General features: G+C 41.2%; 5 protein-coding genes across 9 annotated transcripts; 3 read left to right on the top strand and 2 right to left on the bottom strand.

The window, feature by feature from the left end:
* The first annotated feature begins 100 nt into the window (after positions 1-100).
* dnajc11a (DnaJ (Hsp40) homolog, subfamily C, member 11a) lies at positions 101-7,321 on the top strand. Of its 2 annotated transcripts, none has more exons than XM_084014483.1 (16): positions 101-218; positions 1,139-1,268; positions 1,405-1,478; positions 1,918-2,019; positions 2,142-2,270; positions 2,401-2,523; positions 2,660-2,733; positions 2,819-3,008; positions 3,114-3,199; positions 3,360-3,476; positions 3,963-4,118; positions 4,249-4,318; positions 4,555-4,612; positions 5,600-5,742; positions 5,836-5,965; positions 6,894-7,321. In XM_084014483.1, the coding sequence occupies exons 1-16, from the start codon at positions 147-149 to the stop codon at positions 6,917-6,919; spliced, it is 1,680 nt and encodes a 559-aa protein (XP_083870609.1). In that variant the 5' UTR covers positions 101-146; the 3' UTR covers positions 6,920-7,321. The 2 variants fall into 2 exon arrangements, with proteins under 2 accessions (XP_083870609.1, XP_083870608.1); XM_084014482.1 differs by having other exon boundaries at positions 1,405-1,482; positions 1,922-2,019.
* A 1,828-nt stretch (positions 7,322-9,149) lies between these two features.
* On the top strand, positions 9,150-13,120 carry LOC311017711 (F-box only protein 6-like). Its single transcript, XM_084016245.1, has 6 exons — positions 9,150-9,723; positions 10,245-10,494; positions 10,604-10,718; positions 10,824-10,919; positions 11,294-11,429; positions 11,534-13,120. The coding sequence occupies exons 1-6, from the start codon at positions 9,616-9,618 to the stop codon at positions 11,678-11,680; spliced, it is 852 nt and encodes a 283-aa protein (XP_083872371.1). The 5' UTR covers positions 9,150-9,615; the 3' UTR covers positions 11,681-13,120.
* On the bottom strand, positions 12,408-16,960 carry LOC311017712 (cell division control protein 42 homolog). Of its 3 annotated transcripts, none has more exons than XM_084016246.1 (6): positions 16,821-16,958; positions 16,152-16,273; positions 15,976-16,048; positions 15,758-15,867; positions 14,529-14,726; positions 12,408-13,706 (listed from the first exon to the last, which is right to left on the bottom strand). In XM_084016246.1, the coding sequence occupies exons 2-6, from the start codon at positions 16,254-16,256 to the stop codon at positions 13,617-13,619; spliced, it is 576 nt and encodes a 191-aa protein (XP_083872372.1). In that variant the 5' UTR covers positions 16,257-16,273; positions 16,821-16,958; the 3' UTR covers positions 12,408-13,616. The 3 variants fall into 3 exon arrangements, with proteins under 3 accessions (XP_083872372.1, XP_083872373.1, XP_083872374.1); XM_084016247.1 differs by having other exon boundaries at positions 16,152-16,276; positions 16,821-16,934; XM_084016248.1 differs by lacking the exon at positions 12,408-13,706 and adding an exon at positions 13,809-14,349 and having other exon boundaries at positions 16,821-16,960.
* Positions 16,961-17,674: 714 nt separating this feature from the next.
* Positions 17,675-20,482, bottom strand: LOC311017477 (CMRF35-like molecule 1). Of its 2 annotated transcripts, XR_014597633.1 has the most exons (5): positions 20,424-20,482; positions 19,950-20,318; positions 19,253-19,316; positions 17,768-19,102; positions 17,675-17,732 (listed from the first exon to the last, which is right to left on the bottom strand). XR_014597633.1 is itself a non-coding variant. In XM_084015852.1 (4 exons), exons 1-4 carry the CDS (start codon positions 20,458-20,460, stop codon positions 18,961-18,963), a joined length of 612 nt encoding a protein of 203 aa, XP_083871978.1. In that variant the 5' UTR covers positions 20,461-20,482; the 3' UTR covers positions 17,675-18,960. The 2 variants fall into 2 exon arrangements, 1 of the variants encoding a protein (XP_083871978.1); XM_084015852.1 differs by having other exon boundaries at positions 17,675-19,102.
* Positions 20,483-23,006: 2,524 nt separating this feature from the next.
* Positions 23,007-26,351, top strand: LOC311017152 (acidic mammalian chitinase-like). The gene is made up of 11 exons (XM_084015325.1): positions 23,007-23,038; positions 23,201-23,230; positions 23,350-23,551; positions 23,675-23,731; positions 23,820-23,985; positions 24,264-24,388; positions 24,478-24,601; positions 24,747-24,932; positions 25,122-25,241; positions 25,563-25,704; positions 25,792-26,351. The coding sequence occupies exons 1-11, from the start codon at positions 23,014-23,016 to the stop codon at positions 26,100-26,102; spliced, it is 1,488 nt and encodes a 495-aa protein (XP_083871451.1). The 5' UTR covers positions 23,007-23,013; the 3' UTR covers positions 26,103-26,351.
* Positions 26,352-26,387: the final 36 nt, after the last annotated feature.

Here is a 26,387-nt window from a genome sequence, read left to right as displayed (position 1 = left end):
AGCACGTCCAAGGCACAGCGAACATGCCAACACGGACGCCTGTCTCCTGTGCTGCGATTCATCCGCGACACAAGGGGGCGACAGAGCGCGCGGACGAGTCTTTGAGCGACGTAAATGGCACGAAGAAGAGATGACCGGGTGTAAACATGGCGTCTGCCTTGGACGACGATGAGATCCATAATGATGATTATTATTCCCTGCTGAATGTCAGAAGAGAGGTACACGGCGCCGTTTTGACCCGAATAGGCGTGTGTGCGGGTGCACGCGGCAGTCACTCTGTGAACTCTCCCCGGCTGATATTTGACGGTTACGCGTACAGTCGCGTGTGACGTTAGCTAGGTAGCTAGCTTGTGACCCTCGACATTGGTGTCTGTGCTGTGACTCCTCGGCTGTACACTTCACACGAACAGGTGGTTGGGTTACTTTTCCCCCAACAGGAGTTGTCAGTTGACGAAGTGAGCTAGAGAATGCGGTTATCTCGATGCTAATGATAACAAACTGACAATTCATTCTAGTTTCGTAAGGATTCCTCCACTGGACAGCGCTAACAAAGTTAGCTTTGTGCTTCCAACTTTACCCCAAGGTTTCACTATCTGACATTTGCATTCGAGCTGGTTATAATATACGTTTGTTCTCCGATTTCCGGGTAATCTGATATGTATTTGTAAAGCAAGAGGACGTCATGTTCGTACGCGAGTGGCATTTCGCATTTATATAAATAACTTGGAACATGCTGTTCCAGAGCGACTCTCCGCGATGGAAATGTTCATGTGTTTTCATTCCACGCGGATGAGCAACAAGTTGAATGTTTGCATAAAAAACTTTCATTCAAGAAATAAATCCGAATAATGTTCAACCCATTGTGTGCTATACAGTAAAACAGGAAATGAGTCGAAGCCCCCATGTCAGTGATGGAAACAATGACATATAACAATAGAGCAGATTGCATGAATCTGATGATAAATTATGATTCAGGTAATACTTATTATACTGCAGTCTGTCTCACAACAATGTAATTATAACCTGAATTTATCAGCCATTTCCTTTTCTGTTTTCTCATCTTACTTTATGAAGTTTAAATAGGTGTTGATCAGATTGGGACATTCAACATGCTTTTATTTTTTTCTCTTTTTTCCAGGCAACGCAGGATGAACTGAAGCAGGCATACAGGCGATTGTGCATGCTTTATCACCCGGACAAACACCGGGACCTCGAGCTTAAGCGTCAAGCAGAACAGCTTTTTAACCTCGTACACGAAGCTTATGAAGGTAAGTAAAGCTTTGATCACATCATGTCGTCGACTCCCCTTCCAGCTGCGGAGGGAGCTGAGATTTACCTGATGTGTTTCGATCCACGCAAACAAACTATTCTGATAATATTATCGGTTTATCCATGTCTTTGTAGTGCTTCGTGACCCACAGGCGCGAGCCATCTATGATATCTATGGCAAGAGGGGACTCGATGTTGAAGGATGGGAGGTAAGTTGGTGATTGTAGCGCCACCTGCAGTGGAAAGATATAAAGTTGATTGTAAGGTAAAAATAACACATTTGACGTAAGATTTAGCACTTAATATGATTTCTGATTTTGGGAAAATGCCTCCCTATTATGGTAAGGAAATTGCATATGGAGTTTGCCAATAAGAAAAACAAGAGCACTCAAAAGAAATGATGTGCATAATATTTATCAATATTCATCCTTTAGAATCTTGACTTGAGAAAAAAACGAATAAGTATCAACTAACCTGTACATACAAGTATAATATTTTGGCATTGCATTCTCACGGCATGAAGCCAATATATCTTGTTTCGCTTCCCCTGTGACGATACAAATATGACACATGAAGAACATATGGCAGCATGAAATGCTGGTGAACAACGGCCACCGTCTGCTTTGAAATCATGTCTTCTTACTCCAGATAGTGGAAAGAAAAAGAACCCCTGCAGAGATCCGAGAAGAGTATGAGCGTCTCCAGAAAGAGCGAGAGGAGCGAAGGCTTCAGCAAAGGACCAACCCAAAGGTATGTTCCGTGGAAGTAACAAGCCTCACATCGAACTGTCTGATACTCAATCATAAGGCCTTGTGCATATGATATACATCATTCATTACCACACTATAACCTCCTGAACATGTTATTTGCAGGGAACTATCAGTGTGGGCGTCGATGCCACGGACCTCTTCGACCATTATGAGGAGGACTATGAGGATGTGCCTGGAGGGGGAGTCCCACATGTGGAGATCAATAAGATGCACATATCACAATCCATAGAGGTAACGTGTTGCTGCAGATTCCACATTTAAAGTTGAATGTCCTACATTATGTTTTGGATTGAGAGAGCTATGTAGTATGAAACCTGCTGGAGGTAATTCTCATCAAAGGACATGTTGTGTTCTACTCCAGGCTCCCCTTACCACAAAAGACACAGCCATTTTGTCTGGCTCCTTGTCAACCCACAATGGAAATGGAGGTGGCACCATTAACATGGCCTTCAGAAGAGTCACCTCAGCCAAGGGCTGGGGGGAGGTATGCTGCATACTCACTGGGCAACCACGCACACTCTTTGTGTAATGTATACTATAAATGGCACTTTTCCCCGTCGGCCTGTGCAGGACAACGTGCAGTGACATTTTCAGATGGGATCTTTTTTGTGTGCACACAGGTAGAGCTCGGTGGCGGAGACACCCACGGACCTCTCTTAGGGCTAAAGATCTTCCGAAACTTGACGCCTCGATTGTACGTGTTGAAATGCAAGATGCGTTTTTTCCCGATACAACATGAGCAACTCCGTGACTTTCTATTTCTTTTTTGTTTGCCTCAGCTTTGTGACGGCTCAATGCGGGCTCCAGTTTTCACACCGAGGCGTGCGACCCGGATTGACCACGGTGCTGGCCCGTCACCTAGACAAGAACACTATGGGCTATCTACAGTGGCGCTGGGGCATCCAGTCCTCTATGAACACCAGCGTCGTCAGGGATACCAAGAGCAGCCATTTCACCTTCGCAATGCAGGTTAGCAGCCAGCGCTTCTATTCAACTTTAAGGTTTGCCAAGACGTGATTAACAGTTGCTTGTCAGGAATCGTGCCAACAATGTTGTACTTGTTCCTCTCTGCAGCTTGGCATTCCTCACACTTTTGTGATGATGAGCTACCAGTACAAGTTCCAGGATGATGACCAGACGAAGATTAAGGGCTCAGTAAAGTATGTGGTCAAATATGTGTCATTTGGAGAATCATAAATTCATATCAATACTTTTGTTGTAGGTCATAATTCGATCTGTTTATCCATTCAAATGAACATAGGTAGTCATTTCAGCTTTGACTGCAGAAGGGGAGAGCGTGACTTTGTTTTTATGTTACAGATCAGGTTTCTTCGGGACTGTGGTAGAGTACGGTGCTGAGAGGAAGATCAGTCGACACAGTGTCCTGGGGGCCACCGTCAGCGTGGGAGTGCCCCAAGGTGTCTCCCTCAAGATCAAGTAAGTTCACCTCTCTGCTCCAGTTTCATGTTTGATGGAGGTTCGCGACGGTTCTCCTCGCGGCGCTGTTGCCGTGGCACCCATAGGAATCAAGGCGGCGATCGTGACAGCCAATCTGGTGAATGTTTTGTCCGTGCTAGGGGTGCATCTTCGAGGATTTAAACACAGACTCGGACCCATTGAGATGCCACTTGGTCCTGGGAGTTTAAAAGCTTCGGAATGTATCTTCTTATTTTTGGACACAATCAGCACACGATCCCCACTGTCCTGTTTAACCTAGATTATGGCACGCACTTTCACTTTGTCCTCTATAGGCATAAAGCTGTCTGTAGCTGAGAGAATCCGTATGCTTTTCCGAGTGTGACCTTGGTGTTTGGCCACTTCAGACAGTAGTTCCCACAAATATTACTCGGCGTCAATTCAGCAGCCTGTTAGTGGCCATTCAGATATAAATAATGGAACCAACCCTCTGCTTTCTGTCTGCAGACTAAACAGAGCCAGCCAGACGTACCTCTTCCCTATTCACCTGACTGACCAACTCCTGCCAAGTGCTGTATTTTATGCCACAGTTGGACCACTGGTTTTCTACCTCGCCATCCAGCAGCTCATTATTCGGCCCTACGTGCGGGCCCAGAAGGAACAGTAAGAACCTTTCACTTTAAGTTAGTTGCTTCATGCAAGAAGTGTTATTGGAAATAGCACCGCGTGTATTATTACCGCCAGATTTTATGAGCTCATTTCATTTCTCCATTTATCTTTTTCTACTCACCAGAGACCTGGAGAAGCAGCAGGAGAGCTCGGCCTCAAATATAGCAAGGAAGAAGCAGGAGGCGGAGGCCGCTGTGAGTGTTTTACAGGCTTACGTGGGGGACTTCATTGTGGTTCAGCGTTGGTAAAGAGATGCAGGTCTTCTCATGGAATATTACAAGACCCATATCAGTCAGATGAAGGGGCTGCGATGGGATTAGATAAAATGCAAAGCCTTTGTAAAATTCATTAGTAATCCATATGATGTGAGATCTCATTGTTTACGTCTGTCTCCTTCCCTCCCTCTGTGCTTTACTTTTTATCTCTAAAGGTCCTGCTCATGCAGGAGTCCGTGCGCAGGATTATTGAAACCGAGGAGTCTAGAATGGGTAAGATCAGTAATATGGATGAGTTAATCCTGGGAACAATGTTTTTAAGCTGCTCGTGACACTATTTGATTATCTCTGTGAACAGTTTTTACTCCGTAAACAAAGACTAATCCGCTTTTAGCTTAATTGTCCCTCCTGCTTAACGATCGACTATAGTTCACAAGTTAAAGCTTTGCTAAAGGAGAATACATGCTTTGAGGGATCTTCCTGGCAAAGGTGTGCAAGACTTCCATTGTAGTATAGACTTGCTTGGTGGAAAATGATAGTATCTAGATTTGATTTTTGTGGAGAGCTTTTAACATGGGGTTCATATTGTTAATGAAGGAAAATGGAGTTCAGTGGATTTTTTAATGACCCTCCTGCTTCCACGATAAGTGATAATTGGCACTTTTTAGTTTGCCTTTGATAAGTACACTAACAAAACGCTCTCAACAGACAGTCTAATTTTCACTTTGGGGGGTTTGCCAAGTGATAATTGGCTTTTGACACCTGTCACTGTAGAAGTTGCTTTGATTTTAATATCATCAGAGGTCCACTAGACTCTGCACTTGTGAAGTGTGCGTGTGTGTGTGTGTGAGAGAGATGACAGGCACACAGCTTCTCTTTATTATTCATTTGACCACACTCTATGAAATGGTTATGGTATTGTTTATGCAGCTTGCAATTAAATTGAATTAAATTTAACTTTTTTGTTATAAACGCTATTTTAATGAACAGGTCTGAAATATGACATTGGTCACGTTATTAAATATGTGGCTAAATTGCTGGCAAGATTCAAATGATTCAACAGTGGAAGTGGGGATTTGCGTTGGACAAAAATCAGTGTTTATTTTCTGTGTCATCGCTGGATGTCAGTAATCTACGCTTAAATCAAACTAAGGGGGCCGTTTTGGGCGACTAACCCTTTATAACACGTTAAAATGACACATTAACACGTTGCATTAAGGGTTGATTCATGCTATCGTTGATGCCGCTTCATTAAACCAGGTCTCATCATCCTCAACGCCTGGTACGGCAAGTTTGTGACAGACAACAGTCGAAAACACGAAAGGGCAAAGGTCATCGACGTGACGGTGCCGCTGCAGTGTCTGGTGAAGGACTCTAAACTTATCCTCACTGAGGCCACAAAGGTAAGATTTCCAAAGTCGCAGCATTTTTCCAAAACCTCTACATTAAAGTTGGTGTGTGATGATTCAGTCCTTGTCCTTATGTCGACTTTCCAGTCGGGACTCCCTGGTTTCTATGACCCCTGCGTGGGGGAGGAGAAGAGCCTGAAGGTGCTGTATCAGTTCCGCGGAGTCATGCATCAAGTCCTGTCGGGAGACACGGAACCACTCAGGATACCAAAGCAATGTAAGTCCCGTGTCGTAGCAGAGCAGCGCAGTGAGCCCCTCGTATGGGGACTGTGTGAGATTTGCCCCCATTAAGGGAAGACGCTACAGACAAAAAACATCCAAACATGTTTTATTTTATTACACTTTGTCAATTTGCGTCTGTAGATTTCTCCTAAATTCACAGAAGGTTAGCATTAATACCTCATTTTACATATTTCAAAAAAACATTTCAGAAAACTTTATATACAAAACAATCATCTTAATGTAAGCAGCTGGGGAAGTTTCATGGCGATACGTATGAGTTGTTGTTTTTTACCCCATTCACGTCCACACCAAACCTTCCAGTTACATTCCCATCTATATTCTGAGGGATTTGTTCATATATCATTCATAGCCTGATTTATAGAACAAAGTTATACACAGAGATATCCAAAATGTCCTCTTTGTGTGTCAACACAATGAAATGAACATTCTGAATTTGGCTTCATCAAATGTTCAGATATCTGTTCTGTACATGTGTGCAAATTAGCACAAATTGAATAAAACCCCTCGTTTGTATATTTATTTATTTTCTGAAAACTTGCAATACAAATAAATTGCCTTACTGCAAATAATGAACTGGGGATGTTCCATAGTGATATCTGTTAGTTACGTTTTTACCCTATTCACTTGGGGTTCCTCCCCTTTATGTAATATTTAGCTACTTCAGTGCAGATTTAATGATTTAGTAGTTTTTCTCCAACTGTCCGACCCGTCACTGTTTCAGATCTCACTGACAGCGGAGGGGATTGAATTGAACCCCAAAGTCTTTGTAGATGTGTGATGCAACATATCTCAAAATATTGTATCTCCACTCAGAGAACGTCTCCTAAAATCCACGGAGCTATATCACCTGCCAGCAGCGTTATTCCTGACTCTCTGCTCTGTTCTCCTTTCCTACTGTACAGCTCACAGGATCGACGCAGACACATAGGAGCTCCTCCGCTGACCAAATAGACTCATCTCCCAGCTGTTTGACAGAAGAAGGATAAACCTGTTTTAGATACGGATCAAAGTCCTTGTGCATTTATCTTTTGTCTTTATATTCATTTAAATATGCAGAGCGGAGTAAAAGCATCACAGACTGTGCTGATCATAATACAGGATCCGTGACCTGCTTGAAATAACGATGTGACACCAAAAATCGATGGCAACCATCTTTTCTCCCAGGAGCCTCCCCCGGTGTCCATTTATTTTTGGTATAGGGCTTGTAATTTATGATTGAGTTCTATGTACTGTATTGTACACAAACTGCAGTGCCTGTGTGATTGCATACACAAATGCACCTCTGTTTATTTGCCATATTATTAAAATCAGTCTCTCTCATGTTGCTTAACCATTTTGGTACTTTTTTGCTGAGCTCATAAGGTGGAAATGTTGAAACATCATCAGGAAATTTAATGATGATATGAATTTGAAACGGCACATGTGTGGTGTCGTGATTGGATAGAGTTTTAAATTAAATTTAAAGGGGTTCAACATGTCCGTCATACTGTAGGTCTTCCTTTCCTTGATCTGGGTGGAATGTAAAATTCTCTTGTTTGCACGTTTGTGTGCCATAAACAGAAAGGGAAGGATTATCTGAAACCACTACAAGACCAAAGATTGCTTCACACCCTGCCTTTTCGGGAATCATAATGAGCGGATCATGCAAAGAAAGCCGACATATTCACCATAATGCTTCCTGGAACGATTCTTCTTTTGGAAGCAAATTGAGTTTGACAACTTCTTCATCAGACTAATCTGTTGTGCTCGTAATTTCTCCGGTGAAGCTGAATGATATGGTTTGGCCAGATTGGAAGAGGCCGTTGAGAAATAACTTTTAGTTTTAATTGTCTTTAGAATTTAATTTTAAAATCCAGCCTAATTGTTTTTTGGCTGTTGGATTGTATTTAAACATTAACATCCCTGCATTGTGCTTTATTAACAGAAGAGAATGTCAAATTTGCATGTGGCAGAAATGCAAATACACTTAAGTTTTGTAGGATACATGCTAGAGTGCATAGTGCAAGGCAAAAAAAAGCAAAGGATTCACTGAGAGCATTGTGCTTGTGACGAAGCTGATGATGTATAGCAGTCAGATGTTCAGCATGCTGATTGCCTGAGGAAAGACATGCATTTAGACTCGTGGCTAATAGAGGCACCCAACATAAAGACACTAAGAAAAAGTTCATATCAGAGTTTTCTCTGAATGCTTTGCCAACTCCACGATGCATGAATTGGACGATTCATTCCAATATGGTTATACATACATCTGCCCTATTTGCCACTTTTCATCCATTTAAATTGGGCATCAATTGTTGTACTCTGATGCCTGTTTAATCATAAACGTGATCATATTTGACGGAATATGAGGCAACAATGACCACCTGGATGCACCAGTCATGTTACACACATCCCACAGAGCAATGAAGTCAGCTCAGAACCAGGAGAGTTGTCCAATACATATAGTACATTCACATGATGTCGGAGCGAACACATTTTCTGTTTCAGCGTGGGCAGGAAGTCACAGCAGATTGATTCGGAGACGCAACGTTACACTGGATCACTTCCAGGGAACAGGATATCCGATCTGTAAGAAAAATACACTCTGTGACTCTTGTGGACGAATGGATCATGATTATCATTATTAGCAAACAACATTTAATATACTTTGTCTTGATGATACTTGACAGTGCTGCTGACACTGAGTCACCACACATAATCCAACGTCTCATGACTGGGAATCATCAAAGCTGCCCTCTGTTAGTGGATCCCTCGACCCTGTCTGTGAAAAGGCTGCATGTAATCACTGTAATTATGATCCCAATAACTGTGATATTCCTGAATTGTATCGGCTGTATTATGTCTGTGTATTCATATCCAGTAGCTCCATATCCATACAGGCATATTTACAGAATCCAGTCTGGTCTCACAGGCCACAACATAGTTGGACAAAACATATTTTACATTAAATTTCCACATCTTACAGGTTTGACAGCTCGAACCTCAGTGTGGATGACACATTCCGGAAGTGATTTTAAAGGTTTCAAGCGGGTGTGTTATAAATTTGACCCGACGTACACCGAAAGTGGCCTGGGTGGGCGGAGTCTGCAGCAATAACCGACGTTCTCCGGTTCACCCCGCATCTTATGTGGGCTGCGTGAATCGCCGCTCTCGAGCAACCCGCCACAGTTTACGCGCGCGTACATTTTTAGCGTTTAAATATGTTTAGCCCCCTCTAGCTCCGCACGAGCCTCTTCCGTCCAGCGTGCGTGTCCGGGAAGTATAACGAGCGCCACCTTCGTCAACTGATAGGAAGAGTTCTAGCCCGACGTCTTTCGGGAATACAGGATTTAAGTATGACACACTGCCGCTGTATGGAGACGTGTAGCCGAAAGTCATTTCAGAGAAATAGCTCGTCATTCGCTAAGTGAAAGGTTTTTATCAAACATTAGGAGCACCTCACTTTACCTCGAGCCGCACTTCCGTGTTGTGTTTGTGTCGGATAGAAATTCCTGCGGCCATATAACGTTACGTGACGTCGTAGCTATATAACTAAGCCGTTGCTGAGAAGTAGAGTCGGTTGAGTGTATTACTTGTAAAAAAAACAACAACAAAACACGTCAGGATCCTGGGTCTGTCCCAGGCATGAAGAGGAAAGCTAAAGCTATGGGTGCAACTCTCAGCTCTGGTTTATCCTCAAGTTACGGCGCGTCTTCAGCTGCAGGATCGTCAGCATCGCTTTCACAAGAAGATGTAAGTGTTTACGCGTTTTTTCCCCCAACCCCAAGGTATCTGCCACTAGTGATACGTGCATGAACTAGCTCATTAAAAAAACGTGTTTATTTTTGTTATTAAATGCCAATTTAAACCCATTCAACAATGCTTTAACATGCCTATTTTTGTGACATTCAAACGTTTCATTAAAATAAAACAAATTATCGAAATGTCGTTGTGGCAGATGTGTCCTACAGAAAAGCGGACGTGACGTCACTGTCACAATATGAAATATAATCAGCTGCTCTTGAATTATTGTTTAATTCACGCACATGTAAACATAAAAATAATGTCAAATTAATCCAATCATTTATTACATTTTTTTTAAAACAGTGTTTGTTTATTTCTATAACTTTTAGTTTTTATTATCTAAAACAGAGATAAAAAATGTGGATAGGGGTGAGTTTAAATGGTGTGATTACGTAAGCAGTGGGGGGGGCATTGGTTCAAAGTCAAGTGCTTGACAACGGGTTCACCTGTGTCCCGCCTGTTCCTTTCAGCTTTTTCCCGTTCCTCTGGAGATCCTGGAGGAGATCTTCCTGAATCTCCCTCCCCACCAGGTGGTTGGCGTCTGTCGGTTAGTGTGCCATCAGTGGGAAGAAGTGGCCGACAGCGAGTCTCTGTGGAGAGAGAGATGTCGACGAGAGGGATATCGCCTACGCGATGCTTCCAAAATACCCAAAGACTGGAGGTTGTTTTACTTCTTGTGCAAGAAGAGAAGAAATCTCCTCAAGAATCCAAAAGGAGAACGTAAGAAGCCATTAGTTTTGCTTTACATCTGCTTGTGTGTGGCCCATCATTTTCCTGCTGAACGGCAAATTAGCTGTACAAACTAATTCATCATCCCTCTCTTTTATAGATAAAATGAAGAGCTGGCAGATACAGGAGAATGGTGGCGATGGTTGGAAAGTGGAGGAAGTTATGGTGCCACATCCCAATGAGACGACCCAGAAAAACTTTGTGACCTCTTACGGGTGAGTATTCCTCGAGCAGCGGTCCAGAAAACAAAAAGGCAATCATGCGATACGCAAAACACTTTTGAATGTGTAGCAGCTAACGTCCTCTCTTGTTTTCTGCAGGATGTGCAAAAAGTCGCAGCTCATTGATTTGGAGGCGGAAGGTTACAACGCATCGTTTATGGATCACTTCCAGCCAGACATCAAAATATCTGATTGGTGAGAAGAACAGACTTGCAATAATCCCACAACTCTAAAGTAATTTCTCATGATGGCAAACTGAATCACAAACACAATAATATAGCATAGATTGCTATTGTTGTTAGTCTCAGAGTTCTACACTGAACATACATTTATGTCTGAGTCATTTTTTCAGATGAAGATTAACATAAGATGCTTTCACTGTTACACTTAAACTCATTAAAAGCAATCAAACAAACTGAATATATAGGAACGTGTTTCTGCTGCAGCTGTAAATATGCCCCACCAGTGAACTATGCTTGGGAAGAAAAAAAAACTGTCCCCTCCCCATGGTTGAACCCTAATTGCTGACCCCTGGTCTGTGCACGCTTTTTGTGTCTTTGTTGTATAAGGTATGCACCACGATGGGATTGTGGCAGTGAATATGAGCTCCGTGTAGAATTGCTGAATCAAAGAAAGAAGCCTGTCAAGATGTTTGCTCCCGAGACGGTTCGCTTCGAGCAGTGGAACGATCAGAAGTGGAATCAGGTTTGTACAAAAAAATAATTCATTAATTATTATGAACCTCAGATGCCGTACCAAGCTTACAGGCAACTTGCTGATAGGTATTTTTCTTCTTTTTTTTTCTTCAGATGACCCATGTGTTCCAGAACTACGGACCGGGAGTGAGATACATCCATTTTATTAACGGAGGCAGGGACACCCAGTTCTGGGCAGGATGGTATGGGATTCGTATTACCGACAGCTGTGTTGAGATTTGTCCAGCAGTGGACACGTAGCTCCTAGGGATTCATCTAAAGCCAGCATCCTGCCTTTGCCTGATATTACAAAATTGCACCTTCTTTTTTGGAAATTGCACCAATTGTTATTCTCCTTATGTGATCTGCAGTCATTTTACATGTTGAAGGAATGTTTCTTCGGGTACCGTGTGTGTGCGTCAGTGTAAACTATCTAGTGCTACCCGCTACACCACCGTGCACCCCCGTTTCAAGGTTACGTCGCCTTAAATGTCCAACATTCCTCATTTTTAATGAAAACCTACATATGAGTCCAGATTAATATTCTGTTTTTGTATGCCAACTAATCACAGAAATCGTTAGGACAAGATGCCATATAGAGCAACAAGGCGGCTTTGCATAGCAGGACTGTCTGCCTCTGACGTCTCACTGCACAGTCAATGGAAGGTGGGCTTATGAAGGTGTATAAAATAATATTTAAGTGTGGAGACGTCATAGCTTCTGATAACATCTAAGAGAAGGCCAGAATGAATACTACGTGTATGGAAAAAGTCCCTCAGATCACAAAGGGATTCTGTCTCTGGATATTATTGTAAGACTGCAGCACTATTATGACATAACAGCCTTAATGGAAATTATTATATTCTTTGCACTGCTCTGTAATGTTTGAGATGTGATGCTGAAAATCTGTATTGGAAAACTGCAACCTGTGGAAAATGTATACAAGTACATAAACTTTATTTGTGTAACCAATAAGTCAGACAACGTGTTTTATTGGAAGTTGAGTTTATTCATAATACTGGTTCATTGTGGTGCTTTATCACAAGCAGGATACAGTACAACTTAGATGTCAAATTGAACAAAAAACAGAGTTTCAAGAAACTCGTTCTCTCGACATTTTCATGGTTGTTTTGACTTCAGTGTCATCCCGGCTCCTCTAGACCTCTATCAGTAATACACACATTGTATTCAGTCAATAAGTTATGAGTTATTCTCACTATATTTACAAATCAACTTCAAGCCCGAGGCGTGGTTATCGGGAAAGACAAATGCAAATAGCGCTAGTTCAGTCACTCGAATCTTCAGAGTTTCAAACTATTCATAGCATTTTGTAAGAACTGCCACAATGTGTTACTAAGTTCAGCACTATTTCGTTTACAAAATAGTTTATTAGCTGGGCTTATGGGCGGGAATTCTCCTACAAAGTTCAGGACATACACGACCTTCTTGTTAACTCACTTCTGTCACGGAAAGTAAATGACTGGGAAATTGTTGTGCTCTTGTACTTCTTGCATGTAGTTACTTAAAATGACAGTTAAAACTCCATGCATTTCCCATGTCAATTTAACAGGTTATATTTTGGCAAACTGGAACCACCACGGAGCATAGATTAGAAATGTCATGTCAAATATATCTTAAATCCACCCAGAGGGGAAGTTAACACTGAACATGAAATGATGTAAAAAAAAAAAAAAAGAATAATACGGCAACTTTTATTACTTACACTTTAAGAAATCTATCATTCCTAAAGGAATGTTTTGGAAACAATATAGGATATACTAAGACATAGCTCACTAACCCAACATTATCCACTTGTTTGTGTCTTACAGGGCAGTCAATAAAACAGGAGTTCTATTAAAATACCATTTTAAAGTCTGTTCTTAAAGTACTTCTGCAAAATGAACTCCGTACATAATGTGGTCAAACTGAAACAGCATTTAAAACAAGTCACCCACAGTTTGTTGATGTATTGTAAGCATTCAGTGTTCACATCGTGTAAGACCATCTCAACGGCATCAAATGTTACTCCATCTTAAAATCATGTTCAACACATTGAATATGTATTTAGGTTAGGCTAAGTCAGTCAGAAGGCAAATATTTCATAATAAACTCATGTTGGAATGTGCTTGTGCAACAAACCTCTTCAGTACTGTTAACCTAGATTTGGATACTGGTGTGGAGAAGGCTGCGACGGAACTTAGAGCAGAACGCATTTACGCCTTTTCTTAGGTTCAGGAGGCTCCAGGGCAGCCAGTATTGCCTCATCAAACACATTCTTTAATCCTTTCTGTGGAAATAAAATATTAATATTCAAAACAGGGCTGTGTCCCAAATACAAATTAGCATCTTCAGGGAACTAATTGCAAAAGAAGGCTGGGTAGAAATGGAGCAGGGCAATCAAAATGTTCCTTTATTCAAATGACATTATACAAGACTCCTTCATGATCAAGTTGTCTGAGTAAAGACAAAAGCCCATGGGAAGTGTTTGATGCTGCAGTAGAAAAAAAAGATTATTACTGTCTAAGACGGATTGTGGCATAACTGCTTTGTAGGGTACAACTGATGCTGAATAACAAACAAACACAGTCCAGTTTCACAGACTTGCACACAAGGTGCTGACAAGAGAAAGAAGAACTAAAGATTGGCACTCTTGTTATATCAGGCAGCATGGATAATTGTGATTAGGCCAAGTTGAAAAGAAAAGCGCACACATGAACAGAGGGAAAAAAGTTAATGGGCACAAAGTTTAAAAGAGCGATGTGGTTATTTTAGTGACAGACATTTCTTTACAATGAGTAAGCAGCAGACGATCGAGAGGCAAAGCTAGATGCAAGAAGACATCAGAACAAACAGCATTTTCTCTTTCTCTGAGTTTCAGGGGGCTCTAAAGCGGCTAGGATAGCCTCATCAAATACGTTCTTCAGTCCCCGCTACAGAAAGAGGAAAAGAAGGGAGAAAGACAGGCACACAACACAGAGTTAGATGGAGTTTTTAGCCAAATGAAGTTAGCAAAAGACAAGGCAAAGTATTTCCAACCTTGCTAGGAAACGGACATTCAAGCACATGCTTGCCACGCCGGCTTTGAGCGTTGTTTTTCGGGAGATCTTACCTGTGTTAGGGCTGAGCACTCAACATATTTGACTGCCTTAAGGTCCCGAGCCAGCTTTTCTGCCGTCTCAGGGGTGATTGGCTTCTGTTTGTTCTTGGCTAGCTTCTCCACTGTAGAGGGGTCATCACGCAGGTCGATCTGAGTGCCTACCAACAGGAACGGGGTCTTGGGACAGTGGTGAGTTATTTCAGGAACCCACTGGAGAGAAAACAGAGAAACACACTCGTCACCAAAAGGCAGATTCACTAAAATGATGCTACATGTAGGAAATGATGCATGACCATGCTATGAACTCAACACTGACAAATATAATTGTTCTAAAAACTTGATTCTTGGAGATTGAGGAGAGTGGGTTTTGGTAGAGAAGGTGACAGGGAGGAGACGATGTTACTGGTTTTTGGATGGAAGAAAAAATAAAGGAAGAGGTTTTCAAATCAATAAAACCTTTGTTGTCATGGTGCTGAACTTAAGGGAAGGAACAACCTTGTACATGTATTTATCTATTGTAAATGTTTATACTTGTGCTGTGTTAACCTTTAAAACCACCATTACATAACATGCTATCCTATGATTAGAGAATTCCTGTGAACAGAGGGCCATTAACAAAACAGGATACCCAGTTAGCCTCATGATATACATTCTGAAATATTGCATATCCGAATGCATGACAATCCGATTCATAAAGCTAAAATTCATGTTTTGTTTTTACAAACTCAAACAGTATCACAGTCTGCAAGTTCTCATGTTTATCTGGCTTTTTGAAATTCCCCCTACTTTACATGTCTTTCTTATATTCTTATCCGTTATCAAAGGATCCTGTAAAAACAAATCTTCCAGTGTTTTATTTTTTTACAAAAACGTACTGCGGGTACTTTTTCTGCTTGAATCAAGTATATCAGATTAACCAATACTAGTTGCTTAATTTGAAAACACTTTGTACTTGAAGCAGTCTCTGCCTGTCTCAGTAGTTTGACAACCTATCAATAAAAATATACAATGGTATTTTAAACAGCAAGCTGTTGCTCCATTTATGACTCCCCTCAGTCAGTTAATCCATATACTTAAACGCCACACTATACTGCTTCACAACTGTCCAGTAACACAACACAGACAACCGTTTTATTGAATATGCCGTGGAAGCAATTACATTTCAGTTATTTGGAAAGATGATGTTCTTCGATTTGCAGGCGAGCAACCCCACTGCATTTAGATAAACGCTTAGTACTCACCTTTTCTTTAACGTTCTCAAATGAGGAAGGTGAAACGACTGAGAAACAGACTAAGAAGACATCCGTCTGTGGGTAGCTTAGTGGTCGTAACCTGTCATAATCCTCCTGACCTATAAAAGAGACAACACTACAAATTAGCTTATCGTGTGACAGACTAACAACAATACTTATTTTCTATTGGGAATGCAATTCCATTGAAAGAGTAGAAATGATCTTACCTGCTGTATCAAATAAGCCAAGGGTGTAAGGTTCACCCCCAATCATTACAGTTACTGCATAGTTGTCAAAAACCTGTGATAAAAGAATAAGTGGCATGTTAAGAGTACGTTTTACTTTCATAATCAAAATGTGTTTCATCTGTCAGAATACTGTGAAACAAACCAAGCGTACTTACTGTAGGTACATATTCAGAGGGGAATTTGTTGGTGGTGTATGAAATCAATAGGCAGGTTTTTCCCACTGCTCCATCGCCCACCACCACACATTTGATAGTCTGCATCTCTGTGCTTTCTGATTCTGCTGGGAGAAGTGATCACTTGTTAGGACAATTACTACGTCTGGCGTGTAGCTAGTAATACTGACCCTGGACTCATTTTACGTTATCTAAATGTCCGCCCTTGTCGGCTGCTAATGACAGTTTTAGACAAGCTTAGTCTATAAGGAAATGCTGTGTTTCCTAGCATTAGCTAGTTTAGTGTCACACCCCATCGTCTGGAGGCTAACGTCAGTTATTGACAACGTAACTCGCTTGTATAAAACAGGTTACCACCCTGCTAGCTTTGATATTTGAAAAATAAGGTAACGGGTAGATTAAACAACACGATACTATCCACCTTGATAAACGCGGTAGTGATTTGTTTGTACATCGGTTAGCAAGCTAAGCTAACGCAATGCTAACAATCACTAGACAACACTAGCTTGTTAGCTAACGATAGCTTGTAAAGTAACGCGAGTTAACTTGCTGTATTTGAGCCCCAACTAACAAGACGACGCTAGCGAACAATATCTGTACTTGTATTTGTAACCCAACATCGGCCAGAAAATGTTTTTTTTTATTACGTACCAATGTCCCTACGTGTCTCCGCTAGCTAACGTTAGCTGTCTATTTCGCCGGGCGTTGGCACCAGCGATCAGCAGCAACTTGCTACACTGGGTGAGCTTCCTTCCAGTCCGGACTTCCACTACGACTGTCAAGCTGCAGAGAATAATACCGGACGTCACCTTCAAAGTAAAACATTTAACACTCGTTTCTAAATCATGAAATGGTGTTAAAATGGCAATACCAAAATGTACCACAATTAAGTCTGGGATAATAACTACAACCATTATAAGTAGTTATCGGGACAGCTTAACCGTTTATACTTAAGGGTATTCACGTTTCTCACTCGTGCCTTTACTTTGAAAGCCAAACCCATTTCTGGTCATGATGGTTGTCTTGACACAACTTCATGCCAGAGGTTCCTGCAGCAGAAGTGGTGACATCACCTCCTAAATGTCTCACACCTCGCATCCACACCTGAATCTGTGCTCCACCTCTTCCACATTTAATCCACACAGTGTGCATGTTAACAAGAAGATGAATCCATTTAGATTTGACAGAGATAGACAAAAGGACATTTCAAACGTCTTCTTTATATGTATTTATATGTATGTACTTAGCTGAGCTGGTTAATTCTTACAGAAATTGTATAATAAATAAAACAATACAAGGTAATACTACTACTTACTATTAAAATGCATTATTGCATTAGGTTGCACAGGTGTGGCTAATGAACCTGTTAATATAGGCAGTCCTATATTCTGCATTAAACCAAAGGACCAGCGGACACAATTATCCAATATCTTGCAGCTACAACCAGCAGAGTAGGGAAATCTGCTCGACAGGGATCACAAATCACCACGCTGCACACGACTGACTTGACTCAAACCTCCCATCTATTTTAATAACAATGATGAATTTAATTCGTATAGCACACTTTAAAATACAAACAAAATCCCAAGGTGCTCCACAGATAAAGAGGGTAAAACGGCACAACATATTTACACAAAAGAACCATGCCTTTTAAAGGGTTGAAATAGGATAAATACAAAAATGAACAAATCATTTCAAGAGCTACATTTAAATAAAAGAAGTGTCCATATTACCATTTTTATAAGAAAACCCCATGAGCCGGGGACCTAGAGGAAGGCAGATAGGAACATGTGGGTTTTAATATTAGATTTTAAAACAGCCAGGTTTGACGGACAGATTCAATGTGTGCATAGAAGGACCAGCCTAACACCCAGGTGTGTGACAAGTGGAGAGAGGGATGAGGTGACCGTTGATGGTGATGTGGATACTGGCCTTTTTTTTTTTTTGTCTGATCGGGGTCTCCGATGAGAATGGTTTCTCATTTGCTGCCATTTAGCTGCAGGGAGTTGTTGCTCACAGTGATGGATGTCATCCATCATTTGTTGGCTGACTCATTCCTCCCATCTATCTGTTTGTCCTGATGATTTTGTAGTAAATAAATCAAGCTATTAGTATACCAGTGTGTCTCCCATTGTACTCCCAGTGTAAAAGCTGGGATGTGACAGATTGTTACTGGCAGACACCAGTTTGCATAAAGAGAGAATCCCTCCGTCTCAGCTGTAAGTATCCCACAAGACTTTCAAGGGAAATCTAATCTACCTCTGTGACCTCTTCTTAGGTTAAACCAAAAATAAATACAGCAGGACAGCACTTCTATTCAACGTTATTATTTATGAACTTTTTGTATTTTGAAAGCAGGACTTCACAAGAGTTGGGCCTTCGTTTATGTGTGAAGGGATGTTTTATCCTACATGGCTTTCAGATCTTTGGAGTACTACACCACTGTATGATTTTTATAAAACCGCCAGAAACTGGTGGTTGAACGTGAAAAGAATGTAAACCTCGGTGACAGTCCATATACGATCTACATTAGATGAAAGCCAATAGCCTCACTTGTCCAGAGGTGCCAATTTTAAGATGATTGGATATTCAAAAGTTTGGCCTAAAGTTATCTTAGACCCTGGCACCAAAATTAATTAGGTTTTAATCATTTAGATACTAAGAGAAAAAGCCGAAAGCCACTTTTTCACTTGGCTTATTCCTCAGTTTAATTCGCCCACTGATAGAATGTCCACTGGACGAATGGTTTTGTAGCCTCAGCATGAAAGAGTTTCTAATTCACCCGCGACTTTCACTCATAGACGTATGAGTTGCTATTATGTTGAAATTGTTGTTGCAGCTGCATCTTCCGCATCCTCCACGTAGCGATGTGTGTTGATACCAAACAACACAAGAGTAAAATAAAGAGGATCCAACGCAGAATCGCCCACAAACTAGTTAAAGCACAGAAGAAAATGCAGCTTTAGAATCATTTCCTTTTGTTTGTGGCATATCATTTCATATATTTACTAATTAAATGATTTTAACTGCTGTTTTTCTCTCTCTCAATATTTCAACAAATGAGATATTGTCCCTCGTCTCACCTTGTTCCATCCTCTACCAGTATCAGTGATGGTTCGGCTGTTGTGGTGCTGGCCGTCGTTATCACTGTGAATAAGAACACTTTGCATTAGAAACATCAACAAATGTCATCTACTGACTACAAACTACATTTAACCAGAATATGGGCCAAAGATTCCTTGCCTCAATATCACATAATGGCCTGCCACATCACCACGAGAAGAAGAAATTAAACTGTTCGCACATTTCAATGATGTTATACATAGATTCAATGTTGTTGTTGTTTTTGTAAATTATGTAATAAAGGTCCCAGAACCTCTGTCCTATTGAGGGACAGTAAAACCTTTTTGAAATATATTGATATGTGATGGTCTAAACACCATTTTGAATTGTTTTCCACTCTCCAAAGGAATACAATGGGTGATTATTATTAATATTTTAGTTCATTTTGAGTGAAAAAATGCAGTGATCCTGAAAACATTCCATGTTAAAGTACTTTTTTGTTAGTTTGTTAGAGTAGAAACAGTTTGCCTATAATGGCATTACGAACATAGTAATACAAAAAGAGACTATTTCAAGGAAAATAATAATCAAGTTTATGCCTACAAGTCAGTATTTGAGCTTTTGCCTCTCGTCAGTAAAATAGTATTTGAGCTTTTGTCTGTGTGGGTCAATAAAATAGTATTTGAAGTGTCTGAGCTAACCCAACTACAAGTATACCTGCGTTGGAGAGGCGGAGCTTGACACGAGTCACTGTATTCCTTCCAGATCTGGAGATGACACACCAGTACTGATCCTCATCACTTTCTCTGAGAGAAGTCATGGTGACCGTGAAGACTCCTGCCTCCTTATCATCTTCAATGGAGATTCTGTCATGAGGTCGCCCCCTGGGTGTTTTCGCCACTATCTCACACAGCTCATATACCGGTCCTTTGCACCAGTACTTTGTGTATTCTCTGAAGCGGTCGATGTACTGACAACGGATGGTCACAGATCCTCCGTACGCTCCTGTTACCATCTTTGGAGCCGACAACTGGTCCACTGAGTCCACTGCATGCATGGTGAGCCAGATGAGACAGAGAACTGGAGCTGCGAAATGCAAAAAAAAACCCAAAACAAACAAGTAAATCATCAAGTTTCTCTCCCATTAGATAGCTACAGATCATTGTTTCTTTTTTAAAAAGCTGCTGTTACCATTGAAGAAGCCAAGAGAAATAGCTGAGGTCTTCATGATGGGAGCAGAATGACCAATGTGAAGCAGAAGCACAGTGTGCAACATTTGCGGGCTTCCTCTTATTTCACTCATGTGGTAGGGTTGTGCAATAAGATTTTTCATGTGAATTCTGCAATGTTTATTTGCGTAGGCCCGCGTTTCTATGATCACGATTGTGTCGAGATCCTCCAGCATGTGAACGTTTGTCCTGTGTATGTCGCCCATCCATTCGTGTGGGATACTGTAAGGCCAGTCCATTTACTTAAACAGCAGGTGGCACTAAAGACTAGACTGTTAGAGGAGATGTTATGTTTAGTACAGTGTCCGTCATCTTGGGAGCTGTCTTTTTCTTTTGTGTATTTTAGAACGAAAGAGGATGAATTAAGAGCACATGAAGAAAAACAAATAAGACTGAGCTTTTCACACCACCATGCGTTGCAGCAGTCTTCCTGTTGCTGAACAGAAGTCATTTCTTGAGGCTCTTGCTAAAGACACTCATCTGTCTTTCTGTCCATCTGTGCGTCGATATCATTTTCTGTGATAAATATCATAATACCTTTTGCCCCATTGCTTAAAATCCACTGTGTTGCTTGTATTCCCAGAGGCTTTCATTCATCTCATTTGCTTCACTGTGCATTTTTAACAGCTTCATAATGACGTAAATATCTACCATATTTCGTATCACATTCTCAGCTGTTTGCTGCAGTTCAGGCCTGCAAATGACAGTTGACTTTATTCGTTTAATTATGCTGCGTGAATGTTATATTTTGGTCTTCATGCCATCATTCTCAGAGACAACTAACAAACTGCTCTTTAATGGTGTTTATAAGAACAGCAAACAACTATTTTTAAATGGTTTCAGTCAAAATACAATGGAAGATTTCAAATAGTTTCAGTCCACATTGAATTGGCATTGATTATAGCATAGAGTCATATCTACATGTAGATGTAGCAACAGGAAATATTTATAAATCAAATACCACCATAAGGCAAGACATATATTCGTTGTGTAATCTTGCTTATTGCGTCAGAGGGCAGAGATACAACACAGTCCAAATTTAAATAGCCTGACACGTCTTTTCTAAACGGGAGCATATACTCAACGTTTCAAACATTACTTTTTTTATTACAATCTGTGAAATTGAAAGTTTATTTTTCCAAATTCAACAGATGTATAGATTATCTAAAAGAGGAAGGAAGGAGCTGGGATGTGGCCTTTAAGGTCCACCCACACTGGAAAATACAGAACCATGTTGGTGACCGGTGCTGAGTAAGTAAGCAACATGAAGGTTACAACACCCACACAAAAATCTGTTTTTGACAACCTTCTTTATAACTTATTTTACCTATTAAAAAACTCTGTATATGATTTAGGTCAAACAAATAGCCACCTATTCTCAGACAGTTTGTGAATATTCAAGCTGCTTTTTGGCGAGGTCCCAGTGTTCAGCATTCTTTTTTAACTGAGCAGATGTAAATTAACATTTGCTAAACTTGAGATGATGAAATGATCTTGGTTAAAAACTCAATTTGGACTGTTTTTCAATTTAAATGTGAAAATAAGTGGGTGAATGAACCACGTTTAGTCCCGTCAACATTTAGTTCATCGCCTTTGTTTTAAAATACGTTGTTGAGACATGCCATGAAATGCAGATTGGTTTGTTTTGGAAAAGCAAATGGCATTACTTCTGGCTTCAGCTCAGTCAAGGTGTTTTCTGCTGACACCAGCATATCCTTCATTCAATATTACACAAACTGTTAAAGATAAAGAAGTCTGCCTTGTAATGGAACTGAAACGATTAGATAAGTTCTCCATTTATTATAAGAATGCTTTTCTTCCCTCTTCATGACTCGGCAACAATCCTCTTGTCAGCATGATTAGAGTTGTCAAACATATTTATCATCACATATTTGCAGTCTAAGTAGTTTTTCAAAGGCAATTTTGCCTGTTTTTTATGCGAGTTGACTTAGTTGAGTCTTTCTCTTTCTTTAATATGTTACGTCACCGCTGAACAGAGACAGTAAATGCACTGCGCAAAATGAAAGGCATATTTGATAAGATATCATAGATTCATGCACTGCAGTCAAATTAACACACATCTGTTCCCCCCCTCTTGTTTCGCTGTGCATGTATAGATGATGCACTTTAAACATTTATGGTTTTGTTTCTCTCTCTCTGATATAAGCTAAGAAAAGGTATTACAATTTTGGCAGGTGAGGCATATTTGGTAAAATGTAATGTATCTGCTTCCCAAACCAACATTTGACAAATACTTTGTTGTTCTTTTGGTGTTTATGTAACTTTGAAAACAAGCGTTAACCATCATTTCAGCATTGTATTTGCTTTGGATTATGCTTGATGTGGATAAATGAGTCCTTCACTCAAGGAGAAAGGGTGCCTGGAGAACATGCCTTGAAGTGTGATAAGTAATCACATATTACGCCTTAAGTGTGCACATTTGATAACCTTCTCTGAAACAATCTTTTGCAAATAAACACCTTTTTGGTAGATACGTTCAAATGTATAAAAGAGAGTGCACTTGTTAGATGACCTCCTTGTAGAAGGTAGTCATGGGCAAAGTACTGTTTGTGACGGGTAAGTCAGTCTTGTTGTAGTTTGAGACATTTTTCTCATAGTAGCTCATTCAAGGACATCAGATTAACAGTATTGCAACCGTTTGCAGAAGGGAATTTTGAGCACTTTTCCCACAGTAAATGTGTTTTCCTCCAAGATAACATTTGACTTTTCTTTTTACAGCTCTGGCCCTGCTGCTGCACGCGCAGCTTGGTAAGCTAACCTATGAATATGGGATGCAGTGTGCATGCTTAAGTTCCTTTTTTATGGTCACAAATTGCATTGTAAACATGTGTTTAGTCCACGAATAATACATTTCTGTTGCTCCAAAGGCTCATCCTTCATCCTATCATGCTACTTCACAAACTGGGCGCAGTACAGACCACCTCCGACCATCTATATGCCCAATGACATCGACCCATGCCTGTGTACCCATCTCCTGTATGCCTTCGCCACCATAAAGAACAACCACCTGGCCACCTATGAGTGGAATGATGTGGAGCTTTACGGCCAGTTCAACGCCCTGAAGAACAAGTGAGTGACTGCAACATTTACGTTTTCTCTTTAATAAAAAGAAATCCCCACCTGTAAAGAATAATCATTTTTTAATAAAGTAGGAGTGCTTTTAATGGTCAATAATGTCTGACTCCTTGGCAGGAATGGCAACCTGAAGACTCTTCTGTCTGTTGGAGGATGGAACTTTGGCTCAACAGGGTGAGATAACCAAGAAATATCTGCAACCGTGGCACTCTAAATAGCAGGAAGTCTCTGTTAAAATCTGTTTATTACTGTTCCCACATAGGTTTTCACAAATGGTGTTGAGCCCTGCCAACCGCCAGACCTTCATCACCTCGGTCATCTCATTCCTGAGGAAGTATGAGTTTGATGGGCTTGACATTGACTGGGAGTATCCAGCCAACAGAGGAGGCTCCTACGAGGACAAGCAGTACTACTCTGTTTTCCTGGAGGTTTGTTTCTTATATCTCTTTTACTGCTCAATTTCTGCTTTATTTTTTTTCCCCCAAATACAGTTTAAAAAAAATATCATACAATGATGGAAAATATAACTGCTTGGCTCGAGTTGTTTTGGCCACAATAAATCCCTGTGGGGTTTCCAAAGGGCCCCCGCGCTGAATGAAATATACATAAAAACAACTCAAACAACCTGACCATGTTACAAATCATGGATTATGAATTCGGGAGTTCACTTCTCACTAAATATTTTACATCTGTTGACGTTCAACAGGAGCTGAGAGCTGCCTTTGAGAAGGAGGCCAAGCAGAGCAACAGGGCTCGTCTTCTGATGTCTGCTGCTGTGGCGGCCGGAAAGTCCAACATTGATTCTGCTTATCAGATTCCCAAGCTCGGCCAGTAAGCACCGACTCCCGACCTTATATTCCAAATTGTCAAGCTTTGTTAATGTCGCCATGGTAACCCCTGTGTTTTTTTCCCATTTCAAGGTCCCTGGATATGATCAATGTCATGACATATGACTTCCACGGCTCCTGGGACCCCATGACTGGAGAGTGCAGTCCCCTGTTCAGAGGCCCCGAGGACCAGGGTGGTTTTGTCGATTTCAATGTGGTGAGTCCTTAAACATCCTCACAGCTTAATTCACCAAAACTGGTGTCGGAAAGAGTACACATCCAGTCCCTGACCTTTGTCTACAACTACATTAAAACGGTCTAGTTCCAGAGCCACGTGTATATTTCCAATTCCTTCATTCCAGAACTTTGCTATGAACTACTGGAAGAGCCAGGGAGCCCCAGCCGAGAAGCTGATTGTGGGTTTCCCTACATATGGCAACACATTCACTCTCAGGAACGCCGCTAACCACGGTGTCGGAGCACCTATCGCTGGCGCTGGAACTCCAGGAAAGTACACACAAGAGGCTGGAGAGCTCGCTTACTTTGAGGTACACTTCCTTATTATTCTAGTGAAGGCATAGAGAATAAGCTTGAATGTTGACGGCGCTTCATTGTGTTAGTTAATATCCTCTCTGTATGAACAGAGCAGGTTGGTTAATCACAGTGTTTCAGGCTTCCGATGCAGGAGTGACTGAGTTCTATTGCTGTCATTTATGCGTTGCTTTGTGAAATCACAGATCTGCGGCTTTTTGAAAAACGGAGCCACTGAGGTTTGGAACCAGGCCCAGGATGTGCCATATGCCTACAAGGGAAACCAGTGGGTGGGCTATGACAACATGAAGAGCTTCCAAATCAAGGTAAGGGAACGGCACAGAACACTTATTTTACTGTTTGCTAGGCCAATCTGCTTGCTTTTGTAAATGAGCTCTGAGCTAAAAATGTTCCCCAATCTCCATACACTGTCAAGACTTAAATATCTATATTAAATATCATACAATGGGAATGTTTTCCCTTTGTGCTACAGCAGAATGTGTCAGGAGCAAATGTATTATCAGTTTTCTATTTGTTCTCTACGTGGGGTCACGCTGCAGTTATCACCAAACACTGTGTCAAGGTCTTCTAATGAAGTTTTTGACCTCAACATGCTTTCCACAACGCCCCCCTCTGGCTGTCTGTAGGTTGACTGGGTGACAAAGAGTAACTTTGGAGGCGCAATGGTGTGGACCCTCGACATGGATGACTACATGGGCACTTTCTGTAACCAGGGAAAATACCCACTGATTAATGTTCTCAAAAAGGGCCTTAATCTGGAACAAGCATGTAAGGCTTGTAATACCTTTACCAATGGGGATCAATGTAACACATGATTAAAAAAATATTTTATTAAATAATGATTTTCTTTTTCAGCCTGCGCCCCTCCAGCCACTCCCCTTCCTCCAATCGTAGGAATGAGCACCACTAGCGGAGACAGCTCTGGAGGAGGCTCCAGCGGTGGCAGCTCCAGTGGTGGCAGCTCCAGTGGTGGCAGCTCCTCTGGTGGGGGCTCAGGCACCAAGGGCATGGACAGCGGGTTCTGCGCAGGAAAGACCAGCGGCATGTACCCCAACCCAACAAACAAGAACCAATTCTACAACTGCAGCCAAGGCAAGACCTACTTTGAGAACTGTGCCGCTGGTCTGGTCTTTGACACCTCCTGTTCTTGTTGCAACTGGGCCTAAAGCTGAAGTTATAGATTGACTTGTTAACTGGTCAAAAGTTGGAAGACTCTGTTTTGCATTTGTTTTTAGTTCTCAGGGGGCCAACTTCTCTTGAGTCCAAAGTCCTTCCTTCCACATTGGATATGTAACAATGTAAAACCTGAGAGTCTCCTTTTGAACTAGTTCATTTAAAAAGCAAAGAAAATAAACATTTGAATTGTTGCACGTTCTTTTCTTTGTCGTCGATTATAAAATGCAGTGTCAGAATGATCTCTGCATTGATCACACCTTCACCATATCAGGATA

This window comes from Eutrigla gurnardus (genome assembly GCF_963514095.1).
Source record: "Eutrigla gurnardus genome assembly, chromosome: 8".
NCBI classification, from domain to species: Eukaryota; Metazoa; Chordata; class Actinopteri; order Perciformes; family Triglidae; genus Eutrigla; species Eutrigla gurnardus.
Note: the sequence above shows the minus strand (reverse complement) of the source record. Positions and strands in the feature narration are given on the sequence as shown.

What these genes read in the sequence shown, in the direction of transcription:
- LOC311017477 (XM_084015852.1), bottom strand. Translation starts at nt 20,460, where the DNA reads ATGAAGACCTCAGCTATTTCTCTTGGCTTCTTCAATG. An exon ending in GCTCCGCCTCTCCAACGCAG is followed by an intron (nt 19,317 to 19,949) that starts GTATACTTGTAG and finishes TCTTATTCACAG; the next exon opens with TGATAACGACGGCCAGCACC. An exon ending in CTGGTAGAGGATGGAACAAG is followed by an intron (nt 19,103 to 19,252) that starts GTGAGACGAGGG and finishes TGCTTTAACTAG; the next exon opens with TTTGTGGGCGATTCTGCGTT.
- LOC311017711 (XM_084016245.1), top strand. Translation starts at nt 9,616, where the DNA reads ATGAAGAGGAAAGCTAAAGCTATGGGTGCAACTCTCAGCTCTGGTTTA. An exon ending in CAAGAATCCAAAAGGAGAAC is followed by an intron (nt 10,495 to 10,603) that starts GTAAGAAGCCAT and finishes TCTCTTTTATAG; the next exon opens with ATAAAATGAAGAGCTGGCAG. An exon ending in ACGATCAGAAGTGGAATCAG is followed by an intron (nt 11,430 to 11,533) that starts GTTTGTACAAAA and finishes TTTTTTCTTCAG; the next exon opens with ATGACCCATGTGTTCCAGAA.
- LOC311017152 (XM_084015325.1), top strand. Translation starts at nt 23,014, where the DNA reads ATGGGCAAAGTACTGTTTGTGACGG. An exon ending in CAGATTCCCAAGCTCGGCCA is followed by an intron (nt 24,389 to 24,477) that starts GTAAGCACCGAC and finishes TCCCATTTCAAG; the next exon opens with GTCCCTGGATATGATCAATG. An exon ending in GTTTTGTCGATTTCAATGTG is followed by an intron (nt 24,602 to 24,746) that starts GTGAGTCCTTAA and finishes CCTTCATTCCAG; the next exon opens with AACTTTGCTATGAACTACTG.
- dnajc11a (XM_084014483.1), top strand. Translation starts at nt 147, where the DNA reads ATGGCGTCTGCCTTGGACGACGATGAGATCCATAATGATGATTATTAT. An exon ending in TCGATGTTGAAGGATGGGAG is followed by an intron (nt 1,479 to 1,917) that starts GTAAGTTGGTGA and finishes TTCTTACTCCAG; the next exon opens with ATAGTGGAAAGAAAAAGAAC. An exon ending in AGCAAAGGACCAACCCAAAG is followed by an intron (nt 2,020 to 2,141) that starts GTATGTTCCGTG and finishes TGTTATTTGCAG; the next exon opens with GGAACTATCAGTGTGGGCGT.
- LOC311017712 (XM_084016248.1), bottom strand. Translation starts at nt 16,256, where the DNA reads ATGCAGACTATCAAATGTGTGGTGGTGGGCGATGGAGCAGTGGGAAAA. An exon ending in TGGCTTATTTGATACAGCAG is followed by an intron (nt 15,868 to 15,975) that starts GTAAGATCATTT and finishes TCTCTTTTATAG; the next exon opens with GTCAGGAGGATTATGACAGG. An exon ending in TTGAGAACGTTAAAGAAAAG is followed by an intron (nt 14,727 to 15,757) that starts GTGAGTACTAAG and finishes TTTTCTCTCCAG; the next exon opens with TGGGTTCCTGAAATAACTCA.